The sequence below is a fragment of the Pogoniulus pusillus genome, chromosome 1 (assembly GCF_015220805.1).
Source record: "Pogoniulus pusillus isolate bPogPus1 chromosome 1, bPogPus1.pri, whole genome shotgun sequence".
In the NCBI taxonomy this organism is placed as follows: domain Eukaryota; kingdom Metazoa; phylum Chordata; class Aves; order Piciformes; family Lybiidae; genus Pogoniulus; species Pogoniulus pusillus.
The window spans coordinates 25,533,533-25,560,889 of record NC_087264.1 but is presented as its reverse complement, the minus strand read 5'-3'; the positions used below and the strand labels follow the sequence as shown (position 1 = coordinate 25,560,889).

The 27,357-nt window shown below is 44.9% G+C and overlaps 4 protein-coding genes across 22 annotated transcripts in view; 2 read left to right on the top strand and 2 right to left on the bottom strand.

Moving 5' to 3' along the window:
• The window catches only part of CELF1 (CUGBP Elav-like family member 1), a 59,036-nt gene extending 48,791 nt beyond the window's left edge, over positions 1–10,245 (bottom strand). For 11 of the 17 annotated variants that reach the window (XM_064144548.1, XM_064144559.1, XM_064144539.1 and 8 more), the window contains exon 1: positions 10,169–10,234. The gene's annotated coding sequence lies outside the window, so the exon portion shown is untranslated. Of the gene's footprint in view, positions 1–7,992; positions 8,087–10,065; positions 10,147–10,168 lie in introns of those variants that run through there. The other 6 variants (XM_064144656.1, XM_064144662.1, XM_064144671.1 and 3 more) reach the window with 3 other exon arrangements.
• A 195-nt stretch (positions 10,246–10,440) lies between these two features.
• PTPMT1 (protein tyrosine phosphatase mitochondrial 1) lies at positions 10,441–13,108 on the top strand. Its single transcript, XM_064144805.1, has 4 exons — positions 10,441–10,768; positions 10,848–10,928; positions 11,415–11,606; positions 12,846–13,108. Exons 1-4 carry the CDS (start codon positions 10,598–10,600, stop codon positions 12,984–12,986), a joined length of 585 nt encoding a protein of 194 aa, XP_064000875.1. The 5' UTR covers positions 10,441–10,597; the 3' UTR covers positions 12,987–13,108.
• A 102-nt stretch (positions 13,109–13,210) lies between these two features.
• Positions 13,211–22,223, bottom strand: KBTBD4 (kelch repeat and BTB domain containing 4). Of its 3 annotated transcripts, none has more exons than XM_064144526.1 (4): positions 22,154–22,223; positions 19,019–19,639; positions 15,424–15,530; positions 13,211–14,857 (listed from the first exon to the last, which is right to left on the bottom strand). In XM_064144526.1, exons 2-4 carry the CDS (start codon positions 19,608–19,610, stop codon positions 13,997–13,999), a joined length of 1,560 nt encoding a protein of 519 aa, XP_064000596.1. In that variant the 5' UTR covers positions 19,611–19,639; positions 22,154–22,223; the 3' UTR covers positions 13,211–13,996. The 3 variants fall into 3 exon arrangements, with proteins under 3 accessions (XP_064000596.1, XP_064000577.1, XP_064000586.1); XM_064144507.1 differs by having other exon boundaries at positions 22,072–22,216; XM_064144516.1 differs by lacking the exon at positions 22,154–22,223 and adding an exon at positions 21,705–21,798.
• Positions 22,224–22,234: 11 nt separating this feature from the next.
• NDUFS3 (NADH:ubiquinone oxidoreductase core subunit S3) lies at positions 22,235–26,302 on the top strand. Its single transcript, XM_064144791.1, has 7 exons — positions 22,235–22,343; positions 22,444–22,512; positions 22,949–23,046; positions 23,313–23,462; positions 24,844–24,969; positions 25,233–25,352; positions 26,057–26,302. The coding sequence occupies exons 1-7, from the start codon at positions 22,298–22,300 to the stop codon at positions 26,222–26,224; spliced, it is 777 nt and encodes a 258-aa protein (XP_064000861.1). The 5' UTR covers positions 22,235–22,297; the 3' UTR covers positions 26,225–26,302.
• Positions 26,303–27,357: the final 1,055 nt, after the last annotated feature.

The following is a 27,357-nucleotide window of genomic DNA, read 5'->3' as shown; positions in this document are numbered from 1 at the left end:
TTAGTACCTCCTTGCTTAGAACCAACGGTTATGTGCCAAAGCAAGCAGCACATGCAAACAATTCTTACTTCACTTTTCTTTTGGTTACGGTACTAGAGAGGTATGGATATAAGCTCTCAGTAAAGACTAGATACAAACAGGGCAGAAACACAAAGAAATAGACCATGATATTCTTACTGCAGAGCCAGTTTAAGGTGATGCTCTTGACAAAAGAATACAGCACCACTCTTTTCTCACCAGCTATCCACCTCCACCTCATCACAATCTGAGAAAACAGAAGATCCAGATGTGATCTAGCTCACCAACAACAGGGTTTTAACCCAGGACATGTTTTCTGATTGAATTCACCACACAAGCAGACAAATGTTCTTGGCAGCAAAAAGGAAAGGGGAAACACGTGAAGGATGGAACAAGCCTCTTTCAGAGCAACATTAACGTATGCACATTCAAATTCCTCATGAAACTGCATCAGAGTTAGGCACCAAATTTCACATCAGTATCTACTGATTAATTATTTTCAAATGCCTCAGGTGATACATTAGGCTTCCACTACTTCTGTTAAGAACACACTATACCTGTATGAAGCATATGATTACTCTTCCATATAACGACCTTTACTGTCCCAATTCTTTGTCAGTGGACTGACTAACATCTAAAGCCACATCACTCCCTATCCTTCACTAAACCATATGATCCAGCTTTTTAAAATCATAAGCAAAGCTTTTTCAACTTCCACTTCTCACATGTTCTTCCTGGAGTTTAATATCTGCAATAAACTCAGAAATGCTGATAAAAAGCCAACTAACTTCAAATGAACACCAGAATTCAAAATCATCATCTTCCTGCAAACCCATCCTTAAGCTAACTTTGTTATTCAACTGCATGGTTACAACACCTCAAAAGAAAAAAACAAACACCACCACCCAAACAATACTTTTGTAAAGAACAAAGGCAGTAAGGTAAGAAGAAAGCAAAAAATTACCCCTTTGTGTGGAATTTCAAGATTCTCAAAGGATGTCAGATAAAAGTTAATTTTCCCAGTTGTCTCCGATCTTGATAAAACCTTTTCTGCAAATGGGGTGACAACCCAGTCAATGCAGAATGGATCCCTGCGTATTTCCCCTTAAACTCACAGTATACATGGCAAATACGCTTTCCTGTCCTTAGACATCTCAAGCATTAAATTTTACTGCATCAATCACTTGAACTTCTGGAAACAGGCAGAGCATTAACCTAACTTTTTTTGCACTGCAGAGCAATAGGTGCAAGACAAATTTACCATATATGCAGTTCAAAGCATCTGCCTTACAAGAAACACAACAGACATCTTAGCTCAGGTCTGAACAATGTCACTTTCTTACACATTGCCTTTAGGAAGATTCTTACAAAATGGAAGATTTAAATACTCAAGTGCCATTCTACAACCTGGCTTTATCTTTCATCTACTCAATACCCTTGGTGAACATTTATTTCTTCAGTGTTCTACTCATTCAGCATGACATCTTTCACAGAATGGACAAATGATATTTTTAAAATATCAAACAGTGCCCTTTCAGAGCCTTTCTTGCTGCAAGACTACAAGCAAAAATTAAACATGCTACCAGAAAACACTTTAAAGTAAATGAATTGTACAACTCTCATCACTAGCATCAAACAGTACTGAGATCTGCTTTTACTTGGTATTGTAAACTCAGAGACTGCTTAGACTGTGGTTTTCTCATTTCACCCTGGCCACTATAAATTAAAGCATGTAAACTGGGGAATTGGCAAGCGAAAAAAAGTGAAGAAAGGCAGAGGGCTTTAAGACAACCCTGGAATTTGCAAACATATCTGAGCACTTCAGACAGCCATCTTGAAGTCCCAGTGTCCGTGTATTTACAACAAACTCTCAAAGTTTTCCAGAATAAGATAGAACAGCTCCTGCAGCATGTCCCTGTTAAATAATGATCAGAAAACAGCAATGGAACAATGTTGCTTGAGTTCTAGAATGAGATGATCCTCTGTCACACATCAATCACAGTTCCCTGCCTGCAGACAGTGCAATTCTGAGAGCTGGGCAGTCAAGATCCCCCAATTTGCCTCTCAAATTTGCTTCTTCCAAAACTGATAATCTTCTCAGGAGGAAATACACTGAAGACACAGCTGTGGTAGGAAAGAAAAATAATTCAGGCTCAGTTTATGGACCATGGTCTTCAAGAATGACTTCAGACAGATGCTGTCTTCTGTTTCAAATTCCAGAAACAAAAGGCCAAAAATATTACAAAGGGAGCAGAATTTGTAAACAGACAACATCCTCTATAAGACAGGAAATATATCCTATAGCCTATTTCCTTCATTTTTTCTCCCTCTCAAAAACTTTGTTGTCAGTGTTAACAGTGGATCCAGTTGCTGCCACTATTTTGAGCACCCTTCAGCCACTCAAAGAACATCCTACCAACAGTCTATTCCAGGGTCAACAACTAACAGAGTTCTGGCACTATTTATGCACCTGATCTACTACTAAGAAAAGCAATTGTGAATAGTCATTCCAGTGTGTGCAGGGCCTTAAGACAAAGTTTATGCAAACGCACAGTCAGGGAAGTCCTAGCTACAAGTTTCCTAACAACTTATTTCCTGCAACCCCATCCTTCAGCACCAGCTCCTTATTCAAAACGAGGCTAGCCAGGGTCTAGCTCCTCTTAATCCCATTTGCCCATAACTAGTAAAGACAGCATTCAGTTCTTCCAAGACAGGATCTAGCTTTCATTAATCTTTATGGCAGACAGTGACAACAGACCTTTTATGGAAAGGCACAGGCTCTGGCTAATCACTCTCCAAAGAAGGCACATTAAAATCCTCATCCCAAAAGACAGCAGGTCTTTCAGTGGCTGAAACTGTGTTTCTCTAATGCCACTGTCACCCACTACATACTGTCCTGCAAGACAACTGCCTGTACTCCTCCACTCTGGATCCCTGGACTCCCAGCCTGGAGGAACTGCATTTCACATAAGAAAAAAAAAAAAGAAAAAAAAAAAAAAAGATACAAACAGATCACCTTTCACCAGTTGTCCCGAGACGCAGAGACAGACAGACGGACGCAACAAGAGAGAATGTAAGCCCTGGCTCTCAATTCTGCTCAGCAAATGCTGAGGGCACATCGGGCTGGCCCCACTGCCTAGCTAGCTGGCCTGCTGCTGCTGCTGTACAAATATAGAAAGCAGAAAGTGGAACAACCGTTTCAGCAGAAGAGATTCTGCTCAGCTCTGGAGAGGGAGGAGCAGGGAGCTGAACCAGACAAATTGCTTTACCCATACATGGTCTCTTAGAGAGACCACTGGACCACTGCTAAGACAAGTTCCTTTGCACAGGATCACACTCGTTCACTGTCACTCTGTTCAGGGGGAGAAAAGAATAGAACTGCACACACTTAAAGGAGTTATTGTTCTGAAATGAGCTCTGAGTCCATTTTGCTTGAGTTCACCTTAATAATGCAGAAACTCCCAGCCACTTCATCCAATAGAATTTGGGTAGCAGCCCGGACATCAGACAAACTTCCCCTCTGGGGAGTCCACATAGCACTTCCAGAGCTACTAACCTGGCTAGGCCCCCTGTGCTGTTTTTGGATGCACACATCCACATACTAAGCTCTTCATTTGACCTTCCCACAACCCCCACCAAATTGAATTACAGCAATCTTTTTAAACCCTCCTCCCTTTTTAAATGTTTTCCTATATCACTAAGCATGCCCTTTCCCACAGGTTGCTACAAACTACTATGGTGACCTTTCATATTAAGTCTGCTTTCCCAGTAGTCCTTTTTGCCAGGGTTTAAACACAAGCTAAACCTTTTATTTTACATTTTTCTTAAATAGAAGACATATAAACCACTTCTACATAGCATCCCCTCCTTTCACATTTCCTTTCCTTTCATGTTCTGGCATGAAAAGAGAGCAAAATTTGTCTAACTGGAAGTCCTAATCCCTAGGTATTCAAAGAAAAAGAAGTGCTGATTTTTTTTAGTGCACAGATACAACAGTTTGCCAACCCAAAAGCAGTTTCATTGGTATAAAAAAGCATAGTTTTTTCTTAAGGAAGACTTAGTACCCTATGCTGCTGCCTATTTCTTACACTTGGTGTATCCCACATGTACCCAATGATAAAAAACTGTCTTCAGGAAGTTGCCACAAAAGGTCTCTGATACAGATAGGTGGAAGCTGCTACTTTCAGCTCTATCAGGAATAACATAATTGATTCAGAACTTGGAGAAGTGCACTAGTCAGATAGTTCTGTTAATGTGACTTGCAAGTCAATATAGAAGTGCTGGTATTTAAATCCATATTTTCCATATCCCTTGAATGAGATAACGGTTTAGGCTTCCTTCAGATTCAGGAAAACATCAGCATACCCAGGATGACATCATCAGAATCACAGCTGTATGTCTAAGCATATTGTGAATTATTTTTCTCACAAAAAAGAATGAGGAATGTGTGTCCTGGTCCTGCTCCCCTGAAAGAAATTATGAAATGCCTATTAAACCTAGTCTTGAAATAAATTTGAAATGCTTTTAAATGTAAATAAGTTTTAAAGCAAATTCTGCATCAGAGAATCAATGTCACATCAGCTTTCACACTGTGAAATATAGACAGTACCACCTACAGCCAGTCTCTGACAGTGATCACATTGTGGCACTGAACACAGTCCAAACAGTAATATTGGTGACTTTACAAATGTCATGTATCTCTTCCTAAGTCACCAAACAATGATCATAGCTTTCTGAGCAGTCAAAAGTACTTTAGAGAAGGAAACATAAGCCCCTTTCTTTCCCCAAATATTATGCGTATTCATCATTTTCATCACATCTTATGTCACCTATGACCATGCAAGAAATCATCACGTTTTTGCTCATACACTGTGCTAGATGTCGTACGGTCAGAACACAATGATGGGCAAGACCAAGAAACCCAGACGAAATACAGTTCTTCTCTAAGCTGACCTGGTGTTTTAATTTAGAAATTTAAATGGAAAACAGGAATTTCTGGAAGGCAAGTAAGGAGGCAGCACAGGTAAGTTGGCAAAAAGCTTTTGAGATGGTGCTCTGCCTAGGAATCTAAGACTACGAGTGAGAGAAAAATTACTTTTACACTGTGTTGTGCCTACAAGAAATGCAAAAGACAGATGTGACAATCAAAATATATCCTCCTCCTGAAAGTCCAGTATTCCATTATCTTTTGAAGGACCATTTATCAAAGTTCGAACTTGTGAGATTTCACAAAGATGTTAAGATGTCTGGTGTCCACCCTGCAAATTTATACATACAGTAAGTTACAAAACATTGTGAAAGATGCTATCATATGTGTTTGTGGACTTGGACATTGACTGTTAATTGTTTCACTTGAATTACAGACTTCATAAATAACCAATTCCTCTGCTTGGAACAAAACAGACACAAATGGTCCCTTTCCAATCTGAAGGATTTGTGGAGAGTGTGTGTATGTGGGAATATCTTTTGAACTGCACAGTTTTAGGCAAAACCAGTATAGAGTATTCACAGATTCAGTGGAAACAACATCTCAATGGTGAGATGTTTGAAGAACAATAATTTTACTTTGACACATGAAATACTAAAATCCAGTGGCTAAGAACTATGTGATTTTTGACAAAGGTCAGTATGAAAGACTGCAGGTAGAACTGAAAGCTACCAGAACAACTTTGATGGAGCTGAAAACCTCAAATTAATTTCAGGTAAAAGTAATTCAAGTCTTCATCACAGAACTCCAGAGCTCCCGTGAGAGTGGGGAGAGAATTCAATTCTGAGAGAACACACAGTACGCCGCCATTACAAAAAAAAAAGCCTGTCTGCAAAGGAAAGCCTGCCAGATATCATACCAATGTGACAATGGATACTCAATAAGCACTCATCCTCTTATCCACATGCTCATTCAAGATGTCCTTGAGGTATGCTGCTGAAAAGGACAAAGAGCCCAAAGTTTCTGCTCATTTACATGAACTCAGCAGTAACTCAGTTATTCCAAGTTATATTTACAAGCAGTTTAGTTAAACCAGTATTAAAATGTTAGAGAGAGATGGTTTATATAAATCTACCTCAAACTTTACTACCAGAAGCCAAGTTTTTAAATCAGCTACAGATCTATGCTAAATCAGTACAGACATTACCAAAACTTGCAATTTGTCAACCTGATGACAGTACCCTACCTCTGGCAGAGCAGACAGTAAAACAGCATTTTTTTTTCTAAAAACAAAACAGAAAATAGACCACAACACACTGAGAATACTTAATATAGAGAGGAGATAGGCACATATGGCACAGAGGAGACAGCTTATAGCACAAGCTTTCACACACAGAGTCCAGTGCCACACACTATCACCCAAGCTGATTTTTTTTTGCCAGGAGTTGTAAACCACTGGAGATTTCTGTGGAGCTGTCTAGCTGCTCACAGCACTATTCACCCTGAATTCAGCTGGTAACAGTGCATTTAACGCAGAGAACTAAGATGGCTGGAAGCTTTATGCTACTCAAAATGTCAGAAAGAAGACTTCCTTCACCTGAGACAATGGATCTGCCATGCTGTATTGCTGTCGAATAAACAAGCCTGCTGCCTATCACAGTTCAGACTTGTGAGCTATGCATCCCCACAACAAAGTGTCTGGGGCCTAATTTGCACTGAAGCTTAAAGGCAGTTTACATTTCTTCCCCTGCTCTAAGTTACCTGCTTTGACCTAAAGCCTATTTTCAGTTTAGGTGCTTGAATCTTGCATCAGATGTGCATAAGATGATGTTCAACTGATGTGTGGGAATTTTCCTCTTGAAAATGTGAATACAAAAGCTCTTTTTTCACTCTTACGCCCCAAACATAAAGCATCTCGACAGGGCAATCTAAAGTAAGTGTAGACAGTAACAGCAGAAAAGGTGGCATCTTGGGTTTTTGGGGTATTTTTACAGAACAGGCACCTCTAATGGCAGGAGGAAAAGTAATAAAATGACTGGTTACTTTTTACAATCAAGATAATCTTTCTCACCTCAAGAAATCTCATGGCAAGAGCAAAAATCAAGATAGTGCTGTGATACTTCAGGAGAAACACCTATGAGAGGGCCTAGAGAACTCTTCTCAATTTACAACTCCCATTTTAGTAAACCCTGAAGCATTTTACTCTGCTTTGATTTACACTGTTTCTTGGTGGCGTTTTTTTTCGTCCTCTGGCAAATATCTGATCAATGGATTAAAATGATACTTGCTTGCCTGAAGGCAGTTAGCAAGGCACTGAATAACTCTGTACAGTCTTAGGGAACAGTAAACTAAAGAAGTAATACTGAACATGCCTAGACTGAAATAAAACATTTAAGACATTCGTGGCAAGACTGAAAAATAAGAGTGCAGAAATATAAATCTGCTAGGCTATTGTTTCAGTGGCAAAACTCATATTACGTCTTGAAAAAGTGGACTGCCTAATGGACACAGTGCTGAACAACAGGCTCCATTTCAACAGCTAGAACAGTGTGTTATTCCATAACACCAACATTAGAGACTAATCATAGGAAAATTCAAAACCAAGGAGAATTTGTGTATCACTCCCCATCTGACCTAACAAAAAATAAAAATCCAAAAACCTAAAGAAGAAATTGGAGCGGGCCCTCTGGAGAAATTTGTATCAGAAGGTCCAGAAGGTAGTAAGATTAAATGAATAAACACAGTAACTGATAATAGATGAATATATTTCAGAGATGCAAGAACTAGTTACGTAACAACATGCTTCCAACAAATTTAATACTAAGTTCAGTTAAATGACGGATTATAAGTAGTATTTTACTTAAATATGTAGACCCACACCAAGTTAAGAATCACATAAATATCTGTCTTTTATGAAATGCAACTAATTCAACATATTCTCCAGCAATTTCAAAGGAGAATATGTCACACAATATTATAAATATTTTCACATCTCCAAGAACAATCATTTGTTTCATCAATGATTCTTCAATTGATGTAAAGGTTACCTGGAAATTATGGATTTATTATTGGTGAAATATTACTGAGTATCTATGGTATCACCACCTTCTCTTCTAGAGAAGCAGTGTCAGGCAGTGTGTCTTCAGCAGTCCTTCCTCTAGCAGAAGAAATCAAGATGGGTAAATTCTTGTCATTACTGTCAGCCATATACCTTAAAAACAAAGCTATCTAACATATAAATTTGGTCTAATGGTAATGATTTTATGACAGTCACTTTTCCACCATCCACTTTTCCATACACTGTGCTACTTCTTTCTTTCACATGGGAACATCATTTCCTAAGCCTGCATCTATTATTTCATTTGACATAGAAAACAAAAAAAAGATACCTAAGGGCAAGCATGTAACTAAGGAGGTAGGATCTGGGACTGATTTTTTGTCTAATGTAACACCAGAAGCTTTGACAGGGAAAGGAGAAGCAGAGCCATCCCAGAGTGATGATTCAGAAATGATAAATGCACTGAACAAAACAGCATATATCTTCTCAGAATAAATATCAGCAATAATTTTGACAGTGAGCTCAGGATGAAAGAACAGTAAGCACCTTCAAAAATCCCAACAAAATAACATTAAAAAAAAACACAAAGCACACAACAAAAATCCTTTGCATTGTCTTAAAATGCCTATTTAGGGATTTTACAGGTACATACATCTGCACTTATGTTCCTGAGCATATATGAGAATTGTGCTCCTGCCCTGGGGACTCCATCAGCAGGAACACGACTGAAGGTATTAAGTTTCAGGATGCAAGCTACACCCACCTTAACATTTCCTATCTCAGCGTGAAGACATAAGCAGTATTTTTAAATACCTACCACAGCAGTTGTATTTCCAACAAAGCTATCACTAAGATAGTCCTGGGTCCAGACAGAACCCTCGGAATTATCTCACATCATGTAGAGTTACCAAAAGCATAGATATGGGGAAGAAAAAAAATATGATTGGTTTCCTATGGATAGATTTTACTGCACTGGCTTAGTATTGCCTATCTGCTGAACTAATCTACAGGAAAGCAAAAGAGAAAAAAAATCAAAATATATCAGGAGATTATTTAGTAATTACTGTGATCACTAGTATGAAGAGTAAGACTAGGACAAACACACACACACAAGAAAACAACAACAAAAATCAAGGTAATCAGCAAGTCCAAGCTCTTGTACATCAGAAGCAATTTTCACCAAACGTTATTCTAAATCGAGTGAACTCCCAGTGAAACATGCCCAACGACGCATGCACGCAAAAGGAGTACATACAAGAAACTGCAGCATGAGAAAAATGCTCCCCAGCAACTTCTGGCAGAAGAGAATGTCTGTGCCTTAGACCTGAGAATGTCTGGGCCACGGTTCCTCAGGAACTTAAGGGAGTGAAAGTCCCATGCTTTATTATGAACGCTGCCTCTCAATCTCCTACTCATATAAAGAGCTCTATTAAAAAAATCTCAAGAGGTTACGAACCTTTACCACTGCTTCAGGTGTTTATCACTCATTTTACGTTCAGTCCCTCCCAGTTCTTCTTTACTTCATTTAAGCAGCGCCCGTCACGCCTTCTGACACTTGAGACTGCGGATCCTCACAGCACGCTAACTCCCAGTTCCCCGCCTTGTGCTCGCCGTACAGCCGGTTCACCTCCAGCTCTTGTAGAACGCTTCACAACCCCACACAACAGACCGCTACCGCATCCCACCGACACGTACCCGCTCCCCGATTCCCGGAACAAGCTCCCGGGGCGCCCCGCAGCGCCTCACCCGCCCAGCCCGGCAGGCCGACGGCGGCCGCAGCCCGGAGGACCCGTTCCCGCCCAAGGGTCGCCTCAGGCCCGCCGCAGCCCCACACTCGCCAACAGCGACACAGCCCTGGGCTATGCTCACATCCGCAGCGCCCCCGCCCCGCCCCGCGGCCCGGCCGCGCCCGAGGCGCTGTCAGCGCTCGGGGCAGATATCACAACCGGCGGCCTTCGGTTTCGGGCCCCGGAGGGGGCTCCCGGCGGAGTGGCCACCGCCTCGAGGCAGTATACAGAGCGGCGGCGCGGTAGCTTCTCTGCAGGCCCTAGCTTCTCCGCACCACGGCAAGAGACGTGCCCGACGCAGAAGCTGCCGCCACAGCCCGGCATGGGTGGTCTCTCGGCGGGAGTCAAGAGAAACAGAAGGAAGAGAAGAGCCGTTACCTGCGCGATGTGGATCGCACTCCCCACGGGCTCAGCTCGGCGCCGTGCCGTCCCGTTCCTGCCCGGCCCGAGCTCCTCCTGGCGGCGACCGCCGCCCTCACCTGCCCCCGGGATCCACCCGCACCCGCTCTGCTCCTTGCGCCGCCTCGGGCCGGCTCTCAAGATGGCGGCATTTCCGGGAGAGACCATGCCGGGCCCAGGCGGAGGGGCTGAGGCCGCGCCCCGCCCTCCGCGGCAGGCCCTGCCGTGCCCGGCCCGGCAGCGCCGCGGCAGACACGCCGCCGTTCCAGCTACCGCGGCGGCCTCAGTGAGCCCACCCGCGTCCCCCGCTCCTGCTTCTAGCCCGCCGTCGAGCCTCCCCCGTCTGCTTAAGCTGAATGTGCTCGTCTGCGGCGTTCCCCCGCCCCTCCAGGCCCGACGCGGCCAGCGATGGGGGTGGTGGAGATGCTGGGCGCCGGGGCGGCGCGTATGCTCTTTTACCCAACGCTGCTGTATACGGCCGTACGGGCGCAACTGCCCGGTTCCCAACGGCCCTGGTTCCACCGCATCGACAGCACTGTGCTGCTGGGCGCGCTGCCGCTGAGGGGACGCAGCCGTGCGGTAAGGCGAGGGCCGGGCCGGGCCGCGCCGCGTCGGGACGGCCGGCGATGCCTGACGGTGCCCGTGTCTGTGCCCGCAGCTGGTGGCGGAGCAGAACGTGCGCGCCGTGGTCACTCTCAACGAGGAGTACGAGACGCGGTTCCTCTGCTGCTCCGTCCAGGTGAGCCCGGGAGCTGGCCGGCACCCCTAGGAAGAGTCTGTCACAACTTGGGTGAGGCTTTAGTCATCCAGGCAGCCATCCCCCAAGTCCTCTGACAGCAAAGACGTGGGTTCTTGTTCCAAAGGCGACTTTTAAAGCCATTCCATAGTCCAGCGAAACTTGAGGATGCAAATAAGGTGCTACAGCTGCAGTATCAGGAAAAGAGCATTACCTTCCCCACAGACCACTATGCAAATACGTCTCTCGCGTTTGATGAGTTCCAGTTTCCCTCCTTTTCCTTTAGATGAAGCACCTCATCTTTTCAGCTCCCTTGAACTTCTTGCCGGTAGCTGGCACTAGTGTTCATACACCTGATTTTAAGGATTGACGTGCAACCTCTGCTTACAGCCCCACTGGACTGGACTTAACTGGCTCAACAGTTTTGGAGTTTTCTTTCATGAAGAAAACTCTGGAGTTAACTGATGGAATCTGCTATGTCTCTTTCAGGAATGGGAGGCAATGGGAGTGGAGCAACTGCGTCTCAGCACCGTGGATCTAACTGGAGTTCCCACCTTGGAAAACCTTCATAAGGGTGTTGAATTCATACTGCACCACCGTGCCTGCGGTAACAGTGTCTATGTGCATTGCAAGGCAGGGCGCTCCCGCAGTGCCACCATGGTGGCAGCCTATTTAATTCAGGTGAGACGGTTCTATGCCCAACAGGGTTTATTTTCATACGGGATGGGTGAATGCAGCCAACCTTTACAGTTTACTTTGGCTCAAGAGGCCTGAACATATAAGAGGTGTGTTGATATCTCATGATTTTATGGCGCTTGAACTGGAGAGCGGTTGTAAGAGAGGTAGGTAACTGGACCCCCAAATAGCCATTACTGGTATGTGAGTGGCAAACACAAGGCAACAAACAAGTGGAATTTGCTGTACTGCTGTCTAAGCTTTTTCTGATAACCTAGTTTTTGCACACTTTCTTCATCTGCACTTATGATGCTGTCAAGACAAGTGAAGCTGCCATTGTAAGTAGTTTTGTCATTCACCCCTATGGTCTGTCTCTGCCAGCTCTCTTATGAGCATAAGCATTGGCAAAGATGTTCTGGTCTTACGTGAACAAGAAGCTGTTGTTGCAACAAAGTGTTGAAATGCATGATGTGGTAGTATTTATATCTGGTTCTGGCACGTGAATCAATCTTCTGGAAGCTCCCCAGGTTCCAGGCCCATTAATGTAACAAGTTCTCAACCGAGTTTGAATAATTCTGCCTGTATCAAGTCATCCTATGGAGAAACAGATTGAGATGGGAGTAACAAGACACTTGTGAGGGTAGGTTCACTGAGCAGATAAACATCCATTTTTTGTTGTTCAGATTTTCCCCTTGGCTAACTGCAATGGCCAGCTTTTCTAAGTTTCTCAATACCATTCAGAATCAGGAGAACTTGACTTTGATGTTATAAGTTCCTTTACAGACCCAGATGGGTAAACCAGCGCTAAGAACAAAACTCCACGTGTAGTTTACTCCATTGTTATTAAGTCCTCCCTGAAAAATTTACCCTAAATGCTGAAAATTTCTTCACCAAATGCTCAAATGTGATGGAAGTACTAGTAACATTTTTAGAACAATTGAAAAAAAGCAGGCTGCACTTACGTACTGGTTTGGTGGGACTAAGACAGGAAACTATCCACATGCTGGAAGCATGAGTGAGACAGAACAAAGGTGCCAGGCAGCAACCGTCCCTCTTCAACTGAGGGACTCCTTCAGGAACTTGCATTGACATTCAGGCCCCTCCAGAAGGAATATGAAGTAAACAGAAGGTGCAAAGCAACAAGTTTTATAGGATTTCTGGTGTGGCCCATAGCCTCCAGGAAGGCCTCATTGACTAGTGCCGAGATAGAATGGATTTTCACCTGCAGGGTTTCTGCCCTTTCAGCTGCACCGATGGAGCCCTCAGGAAGCAATAGAGGCTATTGCCAAGATCCGTCCCCACATCCTCATTCGGCACAAGCAAGTTCAAGTCCTGGAGACCTTTCACAGGAATGTGATTGCTGGGAGAACTGCACAGTGTCAGTAAGAACTGTCAAAAATCTCTTTTCTGGCTCCTTTGAAAATGCCGTGGTTTAGTGATCTAATAAAGGGTTAAGTGTTGTACTTTTTGACCGTCAATAAAGGTGTTTTTATATAAAATACAGTAAATTGGAGGTTGGGCTGTTTCATTAAAGCTTTCTCTCCTTAAGGCTAATTTCTTGGATCTCTTGCAGCCCCATGGTTCTTTTCTCCCACACAATCAGAGGAAACTTTGTCTCAGCAGGGACTTTATTCAGATTCTTACCCAAAGAATTACAGTGCCAACAGAGAAGGGTAGGAGGAAGTGGTCTTAATTGCATCTTTCACCAACACTAGGTTATGATTACAGGTCGAGATTCCCTGTGCAGTAAAGGAAGCCAATGCTTGTACAAATGATCTCCCTCTTTATGGTTGTCACGGCAGAACAAGGAGCAAGTGCCCTCTCCTCTAGAAGTGATCAATAATGCAACCTACTAGAGGTCTCGGGTTCAGCTCTGGAATCTGTCTACTGCAAGTATTTCTGACAGTCCCTCCTTCTGCAGTAGGGACATAGGAATGTTTAAACAGGAAATTCCCTGGAGGACACAGTGCACACCTAAATCTGTGACTGACACAAGAGCAACAGACAGCCTCCCAGGCAGTTAAAACTAGCAGCCTGGGCCAAGGAGGACATTGTCCATATGCCACAGGATTTGTTACTGGTGGACTGTTCTCAGGCTAAAAGAGCTATTTGCTGCAGTTCGGGCCTCAAACACAAGCAGCCTATCATCAGGGGATCAAAGTAGTAGCATTTAGTCCATCTGTAATCTTAAGATGTAGCAGTTCAACTTTAATAGTGCTATGTAAAAGAAGCCCACGGCCTCAAAGCCCAAATGTCCTCTGCACAGGTACTGAGGAGGGGGTCTTTACTGGACGTTCTGAGCTCACAGTAATTAGGACTGGTACTGAGGGAGGTGGGTGCCACTGCACTGCAGAACACCCTTGCTGCCCCGTCTATGCCTGGACCTGTTTGTCCCCTTAGGCCAGGACAAACTGCAGGTTAGTAAGCAGCACTTTGATGCCACTTGTGACTGTTACAACAGAGGTGGCCGGGTTAAGTTTAAAAGTGTTTGCATCACCCTTTTTGTAGCGGTCACGAAAGACGTAGATGCTGCCGTTGCAGCTGGCGATTTTCCAGAGGGAGGGCACTGAGCTCCAGGCATCTGGCAGGCACAGACGGGTGAAGCTATCCAGCAAAGGATTGTAGCACAGCAGCGAGTCCCCCTCAGCCACAATGAACACCACATCCTTGTGCACAGCAGCGTGCACGCGCCCCGCAAAAGGCAGCACGTACGGCTTCACGTGGCATTTCTCCGTGTTGGTATCGTAGCACTGAATTAGCCGAGAGGGCTTGGTGAAGAAGTCCAAGTCATTTTCCTCCCCACCCAGTAGGTAAATGACACCGTTAAGGTTTACACCTGCAGCTCCAGAGACTGCCACTTCCAACTGGCTGGTCTCTGTCCAGACATTGTCTCGTACTCTGTAATAGATGACAGCATTAGAGAGTGTGTCCTGCAGAGTCTTCCCTCCCAGTGAATATATTGCATCCTTGCTTGGCACAGACACAAGGGTGTGCTGGAGCCGGTCCCGGGGCAGAGGGGCACACCATTCCCAGTCTATAGTTGCATTGTTGCACTTCCACATGCGTCGTGGAATAGAGCCACCAACGACGTACAGGTCACTACCATGCTTGCAGGCTGCAGTGATCTGGTGGCACAGGCTGTTCTGGCCACTCACACTTATGGAGTCATCATCAGCACAATGCAGTGAGACAGCGAGTGAATGGGTACGCGATGACTCTTTCCCAATCAGGTAGATGTGAACATTTTCTCCAATCACCTGAGAGAAAGGAGGAGTATGTCAGCAGATCTGGACCTGTTTACACATACATCAGTGGTGCCTAAGATGCAAGTTTTTCATCTCAGGGCTTGAGGTGTTTGACTTGCTTCCCAAGTCCTGCCACCCTATAGCATTAAGGACTCTGAGTCTCAAGCCTTTTCAAGACATCACTCATATCTGACATAGCAACGTTTACTGGAACCACCCAAGTGCCTGTGGTTTAGATAAGGGCTGGTGACATCACTGATGGAGAAAAGTTATTTCAAGGGGAAGGCCAAACTTAGATTTCTGAGTTGTCTCCTGGTAACAGAGCATCTGGTGAAATAAGCTATTTGTAACATTGCTCCCATCACTGGTGCAAGAAGCCTCAGGTTTAATTAAAAAAAAGCTGTCCATGGGGTTGCTGTTTACAACAATAAAAATATTCCTCACACCAGCACCATAAATTGGAATGTCATTTGTGTTTTATGACTTCCAAGTCACACCTGTGAGCAGAATGCCCTGCTCTGGGAAGTGTGAAACCAGCAAGTCCTACACCAACCCCAGAACAGAAGATCTTTTGATACCTTCAGACTCGACCGCAGCGTCTCTGAAAAGCCCGCTCGCTCCTCCTTGTTGAAGTTGATCCAGGTTTCTATGGCAACTGCTGGATTCTGAGAGCATGGGACGCCATCTGCGGTTCGGGGACAGAAAGGCATTTACGCTAACTAGACAAAGGTCTATCTACTTGTGAACATCCTTTTCCTTTGACTCTCTCCCCCTACTCCTACCACAAACCCTTTATAGAGAAGGCAGAAAGGTTTATAGATTTTGGCAGGTAGGATCAGCACTGCCAGCCCAGATATCTACATGAAATTAGTTTGGATATATAGCAGAAGACAGAGCTGCCAGATCTGAAGAACTTTGGACAAATTTCAGCAAAAGAACCACGTCCTAGAGAAAAAGGGCAGGAAAGAACCATCACAAAGCATGCAGGTTCTAAGTATTTTCTTATTCAGGCAAAACAGCAGTTCTCTTATTTGAGGCTCTCGGCACCTGCTTTTCCTTCTGGCTAGCCCTAGAAACCTATCTGCAGAATTTTCCTTCCCCGAGTACTACTGACCCTCAAGAAAGAACATCTGGTGTGGCTGCTATCCTCTTAACATTTGGAAATCCCCAGTGAGCTACTATAGCTTTCTTTAGCACTGTGACAGCAGAACACACTCAACAGAATGCTTCACGTTTCAGTTTATTTTAAGACATAATTGGAAGTTTTGGTGATGCCACAAACTATTGCAACATCGCCATTGATACATTACCTAGCAGAATTTAGATACTTACTTCCTTTCTCAAAGTCAGTATTCATTGAGAGGCTTCCCTATAAAGGCACTCTGATTTTGTACTCTCCTCTCACGTCAAACCCTTTGAAGGCATCAGACAAATTCTAACATCTCTCAGTACTAGAAGGGAGGAGAAAAACTGTGGAACAAAGGCAAGTATTGTGACTTGTATTTAATATTAAAGGGATTTCCATAAGCCATCCAGCACAGGAAATGGTTAAGTGGAAGAACGTTGCTTTTGAAATGGCTCCTAGAGGGCAACAAAAGGTAAGCTTAATAAATTACTATTTCATTAAATTAATTTTAATCCTTGCCACTAATCACTTCCTCTATTTAATTCTCCAGTAACTAGACAAAGAGGCAGGAATTGCAAAAGAAAATTACTTTCCCTACCAGCAGTGGGAGTTTATTTTAGACTTTAATCCATTTTATGAGCTAAGTTTTGGCATGAATATTGAGTAATGCAATTCTATATAAGGAAATAGATGATGCATGGAGAAAAAAAGTTTTATTAATCAATTATTTTAACTTAGGGCTACAAACACTAAAGGTCATAGTCCTAAAAAAAGACTGATGAGGTACTTATTGCCATGATCTAGTTGACTGAACCAGACTGTGTGATAGGTTGAAGTGGATGATCTTGGAGGTCTCTTCCGACCTGGTTGATCCTATGATTCTATTCTAAAACTATGGCTGCTATGTGGAATCCCTAAGAAGCTGTCCTGGAAGGCTAAAAGGCCTATTAGATGTCCTGACTTGCCTCACCCTTCAGCTGAAGGGGAAGCAAGGGCACGAGGAAAACAAAGGCTTGGGCCATTATGCCCCTTCCCACAGTGATAAACAGGTACTCACAAGTGTTTAGGTACTTGTTAGCATCTTGCCCAAATAAGGGTAAGCAGGCCCTGGTTTCACCTAACATGGTCAGTTTGGCAAATGCCAATTTGACTGGTGAATCTCTGTGGCCAAAGGAGCCATTACACTCAGGCAAGTAATATCAGTTGAGCTAAGCTGCAAGCAGTTATGCTGCTTCTGTCCTGCTGCCTCTGCCTCACTCCTCTTGGACAAAGAGTTCTGCTCTGCCTCATGCTTCATACCAACTTAGCCCTAAGTTTCCAGGTAATTCAAGCCCAAAACATAAGTGCCTCAAGTTTCCCAGAAGGAGGCATTTAAGTGCCTCACAACATGGCAAGAAGTGCTACCAACACTGTGCTCTCTGCACATTTGCAAGAGATCCTGTCTGCACCTCTGCAAACCTCGGTGCCAAGAGGAAAGAGGATCAGGTCAGAGATCATCTGCCTCTTTCCCAGCACCCTGGGAAGATCCAGAAGCCTCTCAATGACTGATCAGTTCCAGCACTGCCACAGAGGATCCAGGGACAATCTTGACATTTCTACTCCACTGCAGTGAGTAGCAGAGACTTTCCCATGGGCTCCAGGCTGCCTATTTGTAAGTGAGGCACAGCCATTTTGTGGCTAAACTTTTCCAATTTTCTGGTTCTCCTAAATGAATTAATTGCCCACAAGCATCCTGGTGAAGATTTTCCCGACTGAATTAGAACCCCAAATTTAACTAATTTGTATATAATTGCGGGTGGGGCTTTCCAGAAATAAAATTAACTACATACTTTATAATTCTTGCCTCATTAATTGCCACAACTAAATCAGAAGTTAAGGGCGACTGATCTCTATGGCTCTATTTAATGCATTTTAATGATCTCACAACTTGGCCTGAAAAAAAATAAATTTTGATCTAGCAGTGCCTATCTTCAACAGCTCTTTTATTTATTTTGATCAATGTCTTAAGGTGCACTGGAGGTAACACAGTGCAGTATCTGCAAAGACTTAGATGTGCAACACGAACCCTAAAGGCTATTTTAAGTATTCCAGACAGATTTGCCAGTGTTCCAAAGAAGCCAGTCATGGCAGGTTTACTTTTGTATCAGCATGTAAAATACATGACACAAAGTATAGCTATTTACTAACAATTACTGATGACACAATTATTAATTAAAGCAAGAAAGGAGGAGTCTCTCTGCAACTAAGCCCAGAATATTTGAACACAGGAGCTGCTTCTTCATTCTTGCTTCCCCCAGCAATGACACATCAATGCACAAAATGGAGCTGTGCTTGCTGCTTCATGGAGAAGCTAACAAGTGCTGGCTGCACCTACCAGGGCCACAGAGGATTTTTAAAGACTGGTGGCAGCTGGACTAAGCTGTTGATGTGTTGACACATCCATCACCACAGTGAGTCATGGCATCCATTACAGCGGGAGGTTATTACCTTTACAAGAAGGATAATTACCCAAGATGTGCCTCCAGGTCAGTCATCTGAGTGCCTAGACTAAATAATCCTAGCAATTATATACTATTGTTAATAACACTAAAGTAGTCTAAAAATACTGCTTGGGCTCAAGCCTTCTTACACAGGCTGAGCTGCTGCATTACTACATTAAATGATTACGAACTGAAGGACAAAAAAAGACTTTAAGGTATTAATTTCTGCTAAGGCTTCTTTGATTTAATGCAAACAAAAATAAACAAGTTGTTGAAATTTACTAACTCAGAGTTTGAAAAAATGCTAATACTTCTAAACTGTTGACTCACAAACTGCTGGGAATGAGCAGCATCCTCTACGTCCCTTTTCTACAGCTCGGATGCTTGATGACCAGTAACAATTAATGGATTTATTTCTGATTAAATTATTCAGAATGCTTTGCTCTGCTTATCTTAGCCCCTGAATAGACAATGATTATGAAAGCTTGGATCTGTCCACCTATTTAGTCCAATCCCTGAAGGTGTCTCTTCTGCATCCAATCCTGACTAGTCTCCAGAGCTTCTTACCTGTAAGGATGTCTGTCAGCAAGCGGAGAGGCAGGTGTAGGAACTCCTCCGTGTCCTGCAGCTGAGACAAATGTGACTTTGCACAGTGTTTGGCAGCTGTGTAGAGCTCCATGTCACTGTGCTGATCTGCCAACCACATGACCTGCAGACAGTTCCTAACCTGCACTGTACGTGCCAGAAAACGGGAACACTCCTCAAACAGCGCAGTGAGCTGGTACATGTCTGCCACTTCGTAGGTTTCCTGCAACTCCTCTGCCCTCAGCTTTACAGTCCCATGGTAAATGTAGTCCACAAGGAGCTGAAAGACACTCTCGCTCACGTCCTGCAGCTCAATTACCCGGTTGTGGGCCTCCTTTAGGTTGGAAGTGAACATAGAACGGAAGAAGCAGCTCTGAGCTGAGAGGACCAAACGGTGCAGCTGGAATTCTTTGCCTTCCACTGAGATTGTAACATCAGCAAAGAGTTCATCCTCCAAGCACAGTTTCATAATGCCCTGGGCCACACGGCCTGAGTGGGAGCGGTCAGTGAAGGTATAGTTCACAAAGTAGTTCTCTTCTGCAGAGAAGCCTCCAGTCTCTTCTGAGGAGTCCATGGTGCTGCACAGATCAGACCTCCAGCAATCTGTAAAATCACAGTAATTACATGGCTTTCTCTCCACCAACCGATTATGCAGTACTGCAGGGTACAGGGGGAAATCAAACACAGTGGTGAGAGGCCAGCATATTTTAGACTGAACACAAATAGCGCAGCCAGAAACTTCTGCTGAGTGCTAGAATCTCAAACAACAAATGAGAAGTTGGTATAATTAAAATGATAATATATACCAGACTTCCAGTACAGAGAGCACCGCATCCCAGCAGAACTGGGTTGTAGACAAACATACCGCTTCACCACTCATTTCACCGACACAAAGCAATGCAGCCACATTCATTCAAGTGGAAAGTCCAGCAATTGCCGGAGGAGGCTCACAAAGGCGAAAGAATGTGGCAGCACCACAGCTGGGTGTCCTGGTTTCAGCTGAGACAGAGTTAATGTTCATCCTAGTAGCTGTTTCAGTGCCTTGTTGAATTTTGTGTGAGAATAATGTTGATAATACACTGACGTTTACTTGTGGCTAAGCAGTGTTTATGCCAAGTGAGCAGTTTCGGTTTCCTGTGCTTGATCAGCAAGGAGGTGAACAAGAAGCTGTGAGGGAGCACAGCCAGGATAGCTGACCCACAGTGGACAAAGGGATGTTCCATCACAGCCAATACATAAACCAGATAGATTTGGCTGAGGTGAGTGGTTTGCCGTGGGTGAGCAATTGCATTGTGCACCAGTTACGCTTTCTTACGCTTTCTCTCTCTCTTTTTCCTATATTCAGGATAATCACTGTTATTATGATTATTTTTTTTTAGTTATTAAACTGTTATCATCTCAGTCCATGAGTTTTGTTTGTTCTTTTTCATCAGTTCTCCCCATCCCACTGGTGGTTAGTTGCCAGCCAGAATTAAACTACAACACTGTGCTAGATGGCAAAAAGATTACAGTGCCACGCTAAGAGCACAGGCAGCAGTTCATGTAATCAGGAGTTCATTACCATCTGAACCCAACATGATGAATCTACAGCGCTATCAGGTAAGGCAAACTTGTTTCTACCAAAACAACGCACGAGAAATCTGCCAGACCTAACCACCAGCTCTCCAGGCTAATTAAAAGGGATAACTGATGGTTATACTCTGCTCGTTTATGTGCCAGACACCTTCAGTGTGCCAAAAAACTTGTCAGATGTTGTTAGCCTTTGCTTCCCCATTATCTAGGAGCACTCAACTACCTCTTAGTAGGTACCAGAAGTTATTTGCAGAATTCCAAGCAGTTTGTGGGTCAAAAAAGCTTCTGAACCAGAGAGCTCTTTTTTAAAAAATGGCTCTTGACAGCAACAGCAGCAAAGAGATGTTTGCCTGCATTCACTTTATTTTTACTCCTTCCTTCTTTATCAGCCATAGTGACTGACAACACAAATTTCTTCAGTTAATAGTGAAAGTGACCTCCTGCACAATTTGCCAAAGACAGTGCTTTTCTCCAGAGATTCATAGTTACTCTTCTGTCCCTTATTCTCTCAAACGTGAATTTTCTTTACAGCTCTGCTTGAGACAAGAGGGCTCCTAAGTTCTCTGATCTAATTCAGTTCACAGGAAACAGCATCTACACAAGTCTGTCTCATCCCTCATGACAGCCTGCCTTAATTATACCCTTATTGTGATTTTACACTAGTAGTCATCTGAGAAGCACCTGTACTTCTGTATAAGAGACTCAGGAACTGCAATTAGCACAGAACACATTACTAAATACAAGCCCATCCTGCAAATCAGTTCCCACTTCAACAATTCACAGCGCTCAGAAGCTGCAACCCGAAAGGCTGAGAAGTTCAAGCACAGCGTCAGAAGATGAACAGGTGGATGGATAAGACACACTGCTTTAACTCCCTGCCACAGCCGGGCCAACTGCCCCCAGTGCCTCGCACAACTTCCAGAGGACTGATACCAGGGTTGTGAAAGAGCCAAGAGCAACTTGTGTGGCCAAGACTGACGCAAATCTCACATCACACACAACGCTCCCCTTTGCACCCACGGCATCTTCACTACAAAGAAAGACTGTAAGTGACCCATCACGCAAAATCTTGCGCCCCTCTCACAGCCTACGTTACCAAAGCACGCCAAGCTATAGGCGAGGACTCCTAGCCCTCAGCTGATTCCTTCCCGGCTCCTGCCAGGGTGACAGCACCAAGGAACCCACTGGCACAGCCGCCAGCGCCTGCCCGCTCCGGAGGCTGGAGGAAGCCGAAGAAAACCCGTCCTCGGTAAAGCACAGACCACTGTTAGGGCCACACAAACGCCAAGGCACCCGTTAGAGATGGGCCTCGCCCCCTAGGACTACTGCAGCTCAGGACTCTGCGGAGCCTCCTCCCGCCCTTCGCAGCATCACAGAGCTCGCCGCCCCCGCGGCAGGGCTGGCCCTAGCCAGACTCGGGACACCGGGGCTCCCCTAGCCCAGCATAGCCTCTCAGCACCCACCTGCGCCGCCTCCCTTCATGCCGCCGCCCGGAGCCTCCCGCCGCCGCCCCGTGCGCCCCAGCGGCTCCTCCGCGCTCCTCACCCTGCGCCAGGCACTCGCCGCTTCCGGCCGCCAACCCGGAAGCGTCTCCCGGAGAGCTCCGGCGCCCTTCCGCCCCCGGAGGAAGTGTGGCGGAGGCGATTTCCGTCTCCTGTCCGTGCCCTTGCCCGCCCGGAACCCGGCGGGATGCTGGCGGCAGCGGCGCGGGGACTGGTGCGGGGTGCGCTGCGAGGTGAGCGCGGCAGGGCCGGGAGGCCGCGGCAGGGCTCGACCATGCCGCGGGCGGGGCCGGAGGTTGGCAGGCAGTGAGACGTGTCCGTTTTTCTCTGCAGCTGGCGCACGCCCGGCGGCGGCGCAGGCCCCGGTCCGGCTGGCAGCGACCTCCACCACCGAGACTCGCCGTGAGTGAGCGGGGCTAGCGACGGGAGCGAGGCGGGATCGGGCAGTTGGAGCCAGTGGGTTGGGAAGGCAGTGGAGGAGCAAGAGGCGATCTCTAGCGTCTTCGTCGGTGTCCTTGGTGTCCCTACCAGCGGCCCTGGCGCCTCTGGTACCCCTCTCAGTGGCCCTGCAGTGGACTGGTGGCTCTGGCAGCTCCTGGCCCGGACCCAGGCTGTCTTAGAGCATTATATATGTTCTAGTATGCAAATGTGTTGTGTTTAGATTCAGCTTTACCATAAATAAACTCTGCAGGTCATCTGAAGCTGCCTGATTTCTGTCAGAGATCCTGAGAGACAGACAGACTGATGAAAGAGATTTTTAAGTCAGAAATGAGAGTTAGAGTTGCTGATCTTTCTATATTCCCAGCCATGATCTTAGGAACTTTGTTCTTGTCCTTAGCTACTGTCAGACCCAAAAATGAAGCAGAACAGAAGCAGCTGTGTGCTTTTGGGGAGTATGTGGCTGAAATTCTGCCCAAATACATCCAGCAAGTACAGGTAGGTGCTGTCTGAGAAGTTGTTCTTGCTGGGGGGGAACAGGACCCACTGAACACACCACTTGTTTGTCAGCTGTTTCCAGAATTTGTTCTGGGGAAGAAAGATTGTCAGAACTACATGAAAGTCACTACTATTATTGAGCCCCTTTATCTGATGCCATTATGTGTCTGCTGTACCACATGCTCTCTTTGTTTGGATGTTCTGCTGGGTTCAATGCAATGTTCAGTCAGGCTGGTGTTTTCTGAGGAAACCACTGTTTTCATCAGGTGACCTGTTTCAATGAACTGGAGCTGTTGATCCATCCAGATGGGATCATTCCGGTTCTGACCTTCCTTCGAGACCACACCAATGCCCAGTTCAAATCCTTGGCTGACTTGACCGCTGTGGATGTCCCCTCCCGGCAGTATCGCTTTGAGGTAAGAGCTGGTGGTTGGCACAGGACTTGCAGGGTGCTGATGAGTGCTGATGCCTGTGAGAGCTGTTGCAGCTGTGACCACAGATTTTGCTTTCTGACAATGAAAAGAAAACCCCTTCTGAAATGCTGGAGTTTGTTTAATTCTTGACTGTGGAAGCAGTAGCAAGTCCTCTACTTTCATGGGCTCTTAGTCTGGCTTTCCTTTCATGCTCTGCTGAAAGTCTCTTCCCTTTTCTTTTTTTTTTTTTCCCTATTTTGGTTTGGTTTGGCAGTGTCTAGAGACTTCTGTCAGACCGGAGTTGATGCTCTTCCATTTTCCATGTGTGGCCACCACAACTGATCTTGTTTTTCTTTCAATCCCATTAATCTTCGTAACAATTTCCCTCTTCTAAAAACAAAACAAAAAATGTTTAGTTGCTTTAAAAACATTCTCTGAAAGTTGGGACAAAATAGGAGATGAGGCAGATGTTCAAAATGCTCTCAAAAGATTTTGGGCACTGAACTTCCACTGACTTTCAGTGAGTATTGGATATGCTGGTCCCTTAGGTGCTTTTGAGCTTCTCACCATAGAGCCTTTCAGCTGGACATAGTAAAAATAAGTCTTTGGGCAAACCACAGGCTCAGCATATTCCCCCTTACCATGAGAAAGCTTTCCCCACACTAGTGTTGCTAATGTTGTAGTTTAGCTTTGGAAGATCTGTCCAAGACAGTGGCAGAAGATAGCTGGGGCTGACATACTGTATGAAGCTGGCCATGGCTTGGGCAGCCTCACAAAGAGCTCTCTGTCTTCCCACATCTAGTCTAGGCAAACTGTGTTTTGGGTGAGAGATGTGAACTGGGAGATGTTTAGTTCCCAGTGAGGAACAAGAATAATGGAAAGTGACCGATTTTCCCCTTTGGTTTATCTTGTGATATTAAATCACTTACCCACAGCTGCTCAGAGAGCAAGGGGTGGCATTGCTTGCCATCTCTGTAAGATGTCTGTTTTTTTCCTTTGCTGAAAACTAAGTGTATTTATTCTTAGCTTTCTCCTGCTGGATGCTGATAGTAGTTGATAGCCATTTTCTTTGTGACAGACCATTGAATGACTTTTGTCAAATGTCTCCATCCCTTCAGTATTCTCTTTTATTAGTATTTAGTATCCTTCAGCTCTTCTCCATCAGTCATGCTTTCTAAATCTCACATCATTTCTGTTACACTTCTAAGGACCAAAGCAATAAGCTCCTGGAACCTGAGTTGTAATGGTGTCTCTAAATGCCCAGCTCTGAAGTGCTGAAAAAGAACATTTGAAACCACCTTCAGGTGTCCTTGCTTAGCCACTGTTGTACTGCAGAGAGACTTAGTGCCACACAAGACCAATGCCTTGCTTTGTTCTACTTCAGATTGTGTACAATCTCCTGTCTCTGCGGTTCAACAGCCGGATCCGTGTGAAGACATACACCGATGAACTGACGCCCCTTGACTCAGCCGTGTCTGTGCACAAGGCAGCCAACTGGTATGAGAGGGAGGTGAGTTACAGTCTATCTGGGAGCACAGCCCTGGTGGGCACAGGCTGTGTTTTCCTGATTAAATTGATTCCTGTGGCTCTGAGGAAGAAAGAGAGAAGTGTTTCCCTGGCTGGCTTTTCAGAATAGGAGATTTGCTTTTGAGTGAGTTCCTGCATCAGTTTTGTTGGCACTGCGCAGAGCCAGGAACCTAAGTGAAATTTTATGGACATAGTACATGAAGTGGTTTGGGTTTTCCTAATCTAATTTAACTCTTTTTCTTTTAGGTCTGGGACATGTATGGTGTTTTCTTCGCCAACCACCCTGATCTAAGGCGAATCCTCACAGACTATGGGTTTGAGGGCCATCCTTTCCGGAAGGACTTTCCACTCTCTGGTTATGTGGAGGTAGGAGATAGGCTCGTGTCTAAAGCTATCAAATCTCTCCAGTACTCTTGTCTAAGTTTTGGTACAGAGGTGTGACTGCTTTACAATACTTTACTTGAGAGGCACTAATGATGTTTCACCTGTGTGTATTCCAGAGGTGTTGCATAGATCTCATGCATGGAAGTGTGTAGTTATCACAAAGTACCATCTGTAATAAGGCAGCCTAAGGCCAGAGACATTGAGAAAGTGTCATGTTCTGTATATTAGAAACATTTGTTAGGCAGAGAAAGTGCTTCTGCTTCTGAGCGTTATGTTAGGAAGCACAACCAAATCCAAACAAATTGCTAAAGGTTCATGAGAGCAGGCCCCAACAATGCCAGGTGGACGAGCCATCTTATTCCAGTGACTCAGGAGGAACTCCTTTGTCATATGATAAAGTAAACATGTAATTTTGTGTGGACCTCATAAAGATTATAGGCTGGGTGCTCCTAATTCAGGGTGATTAGGACACTTGAGGTACCTAGCAGCAAAGAGAAGGGTTTTCCTATAGAGTTCAGAGGTCTTGGTGGCTTCTGATGAATAATGAGGAGAACCAAAGCTGTGACAGAGGCATAAGAAGTAGGATTGCCTGTACGAGAAGGTGATCTGGGTCATTGCTGTGTACAGCAGGGGTGCTATGAGGACTCTGTGAAAATAGCTGGCCTGTGTCCTTTGCACTCTCCTAGGTGCGGTATGATGATGAGGTGAAACGAGTAGTGGCAGAGCCTGTGGAGCTATCCCAGGAATTCCGCAAGTTTGATCTGAACAGTCCTTGGGAGGCATTTCCTGCCTATCGCCCAGCGCCAGAAACCCTGAAAATAGAAGCTGGAGCCAAGAAAGAAGATGCAAAATAGCTACAGAATGGAGCAGATGCACAGCACTCTCCTTTCTGTTCTAGCACAGTATTTATAATAATAAACACTGATAAGAGATTCTTGCCTTGTTATGTATAATGGTGGTTTTGATGAACAGGGCGAGGAGTGCTAATTTATTGGTCATCTAACTGGTAGATGTTAGTGCACTTGAGTTGCAAGACACTGGGTTTGTCTTTTTGGTTTGCAAATTGACTGGAGTGCAGGCATTCCCTGTGGCTCAGGTGCATTTTACACACTATTTCTGCGCAGAGTACACAAGACTGTCCTAAAGTACCTGTGCAGCTGAAACTATGGGACAGCAGGATCTGAGCTCTGAGATGGATGTAGGGTGACCATCATCTTGCAGCAAACAGGCAAAGCTCTGGTGAACGGTTCTAATACAGCTGTTAGGACAGACATGTACCTGGGTCCAGACCAACGCCACTGGAAATCCCTGTATTATTTCCTTGGGAACTGGATTAGTGCCTGTTCTCGTGGCAAAAGGGGGAGTTGCAGGTAATCTCTCACGCTGGCTTTTTCTCACAATCACTCCAGCGTCTTCCAACTGTTTTTCTCCTACAGTCAAAAGTATCTTTCCTTGTCCCATAGGCAAGAGTCTGCCTTTTTGTCCCTACTCCAGTTATTTTGAACTGTATAATAGCATTGGCCCTATCTTTGCTCAAGTGGAAGAGCTCAGCTCTCACTAAGACAGCTGGAAAACCCTTCGTTTCAGTGCACTCCCCAGCTGTTTGAAGAAAATGATATTACAGCAGTCATCAATTAATAATGTCCCTTGTCCTTTCTCCAGAGCATGCACATTGCAGCAGAAGGCTGACCTCATTAAGATCTGAAAACTTTAGTTTAAGAGATTTCATGAAAGATCTTACAAACTGATTGTAGAGGGCCCCTGAATCATTCAGTATTTAAGCTTTTAAATTTTGAGAGCACTAGTTAAAAAAGGGGGTTGAGAGAGGTTAGAGCATGGGATGGAGGAAGGAGTAGGACAACAATCAAGAAAAGAAGCACTGAAACTAGCATGTGATCTGTTTTCAAGAACGAAGAGCTGAACTGTATCCTAAGAACTGCTTTCATGTTTGTTTGTTTCTCCTGCAGCCTTGTAAACATGGGCTTCT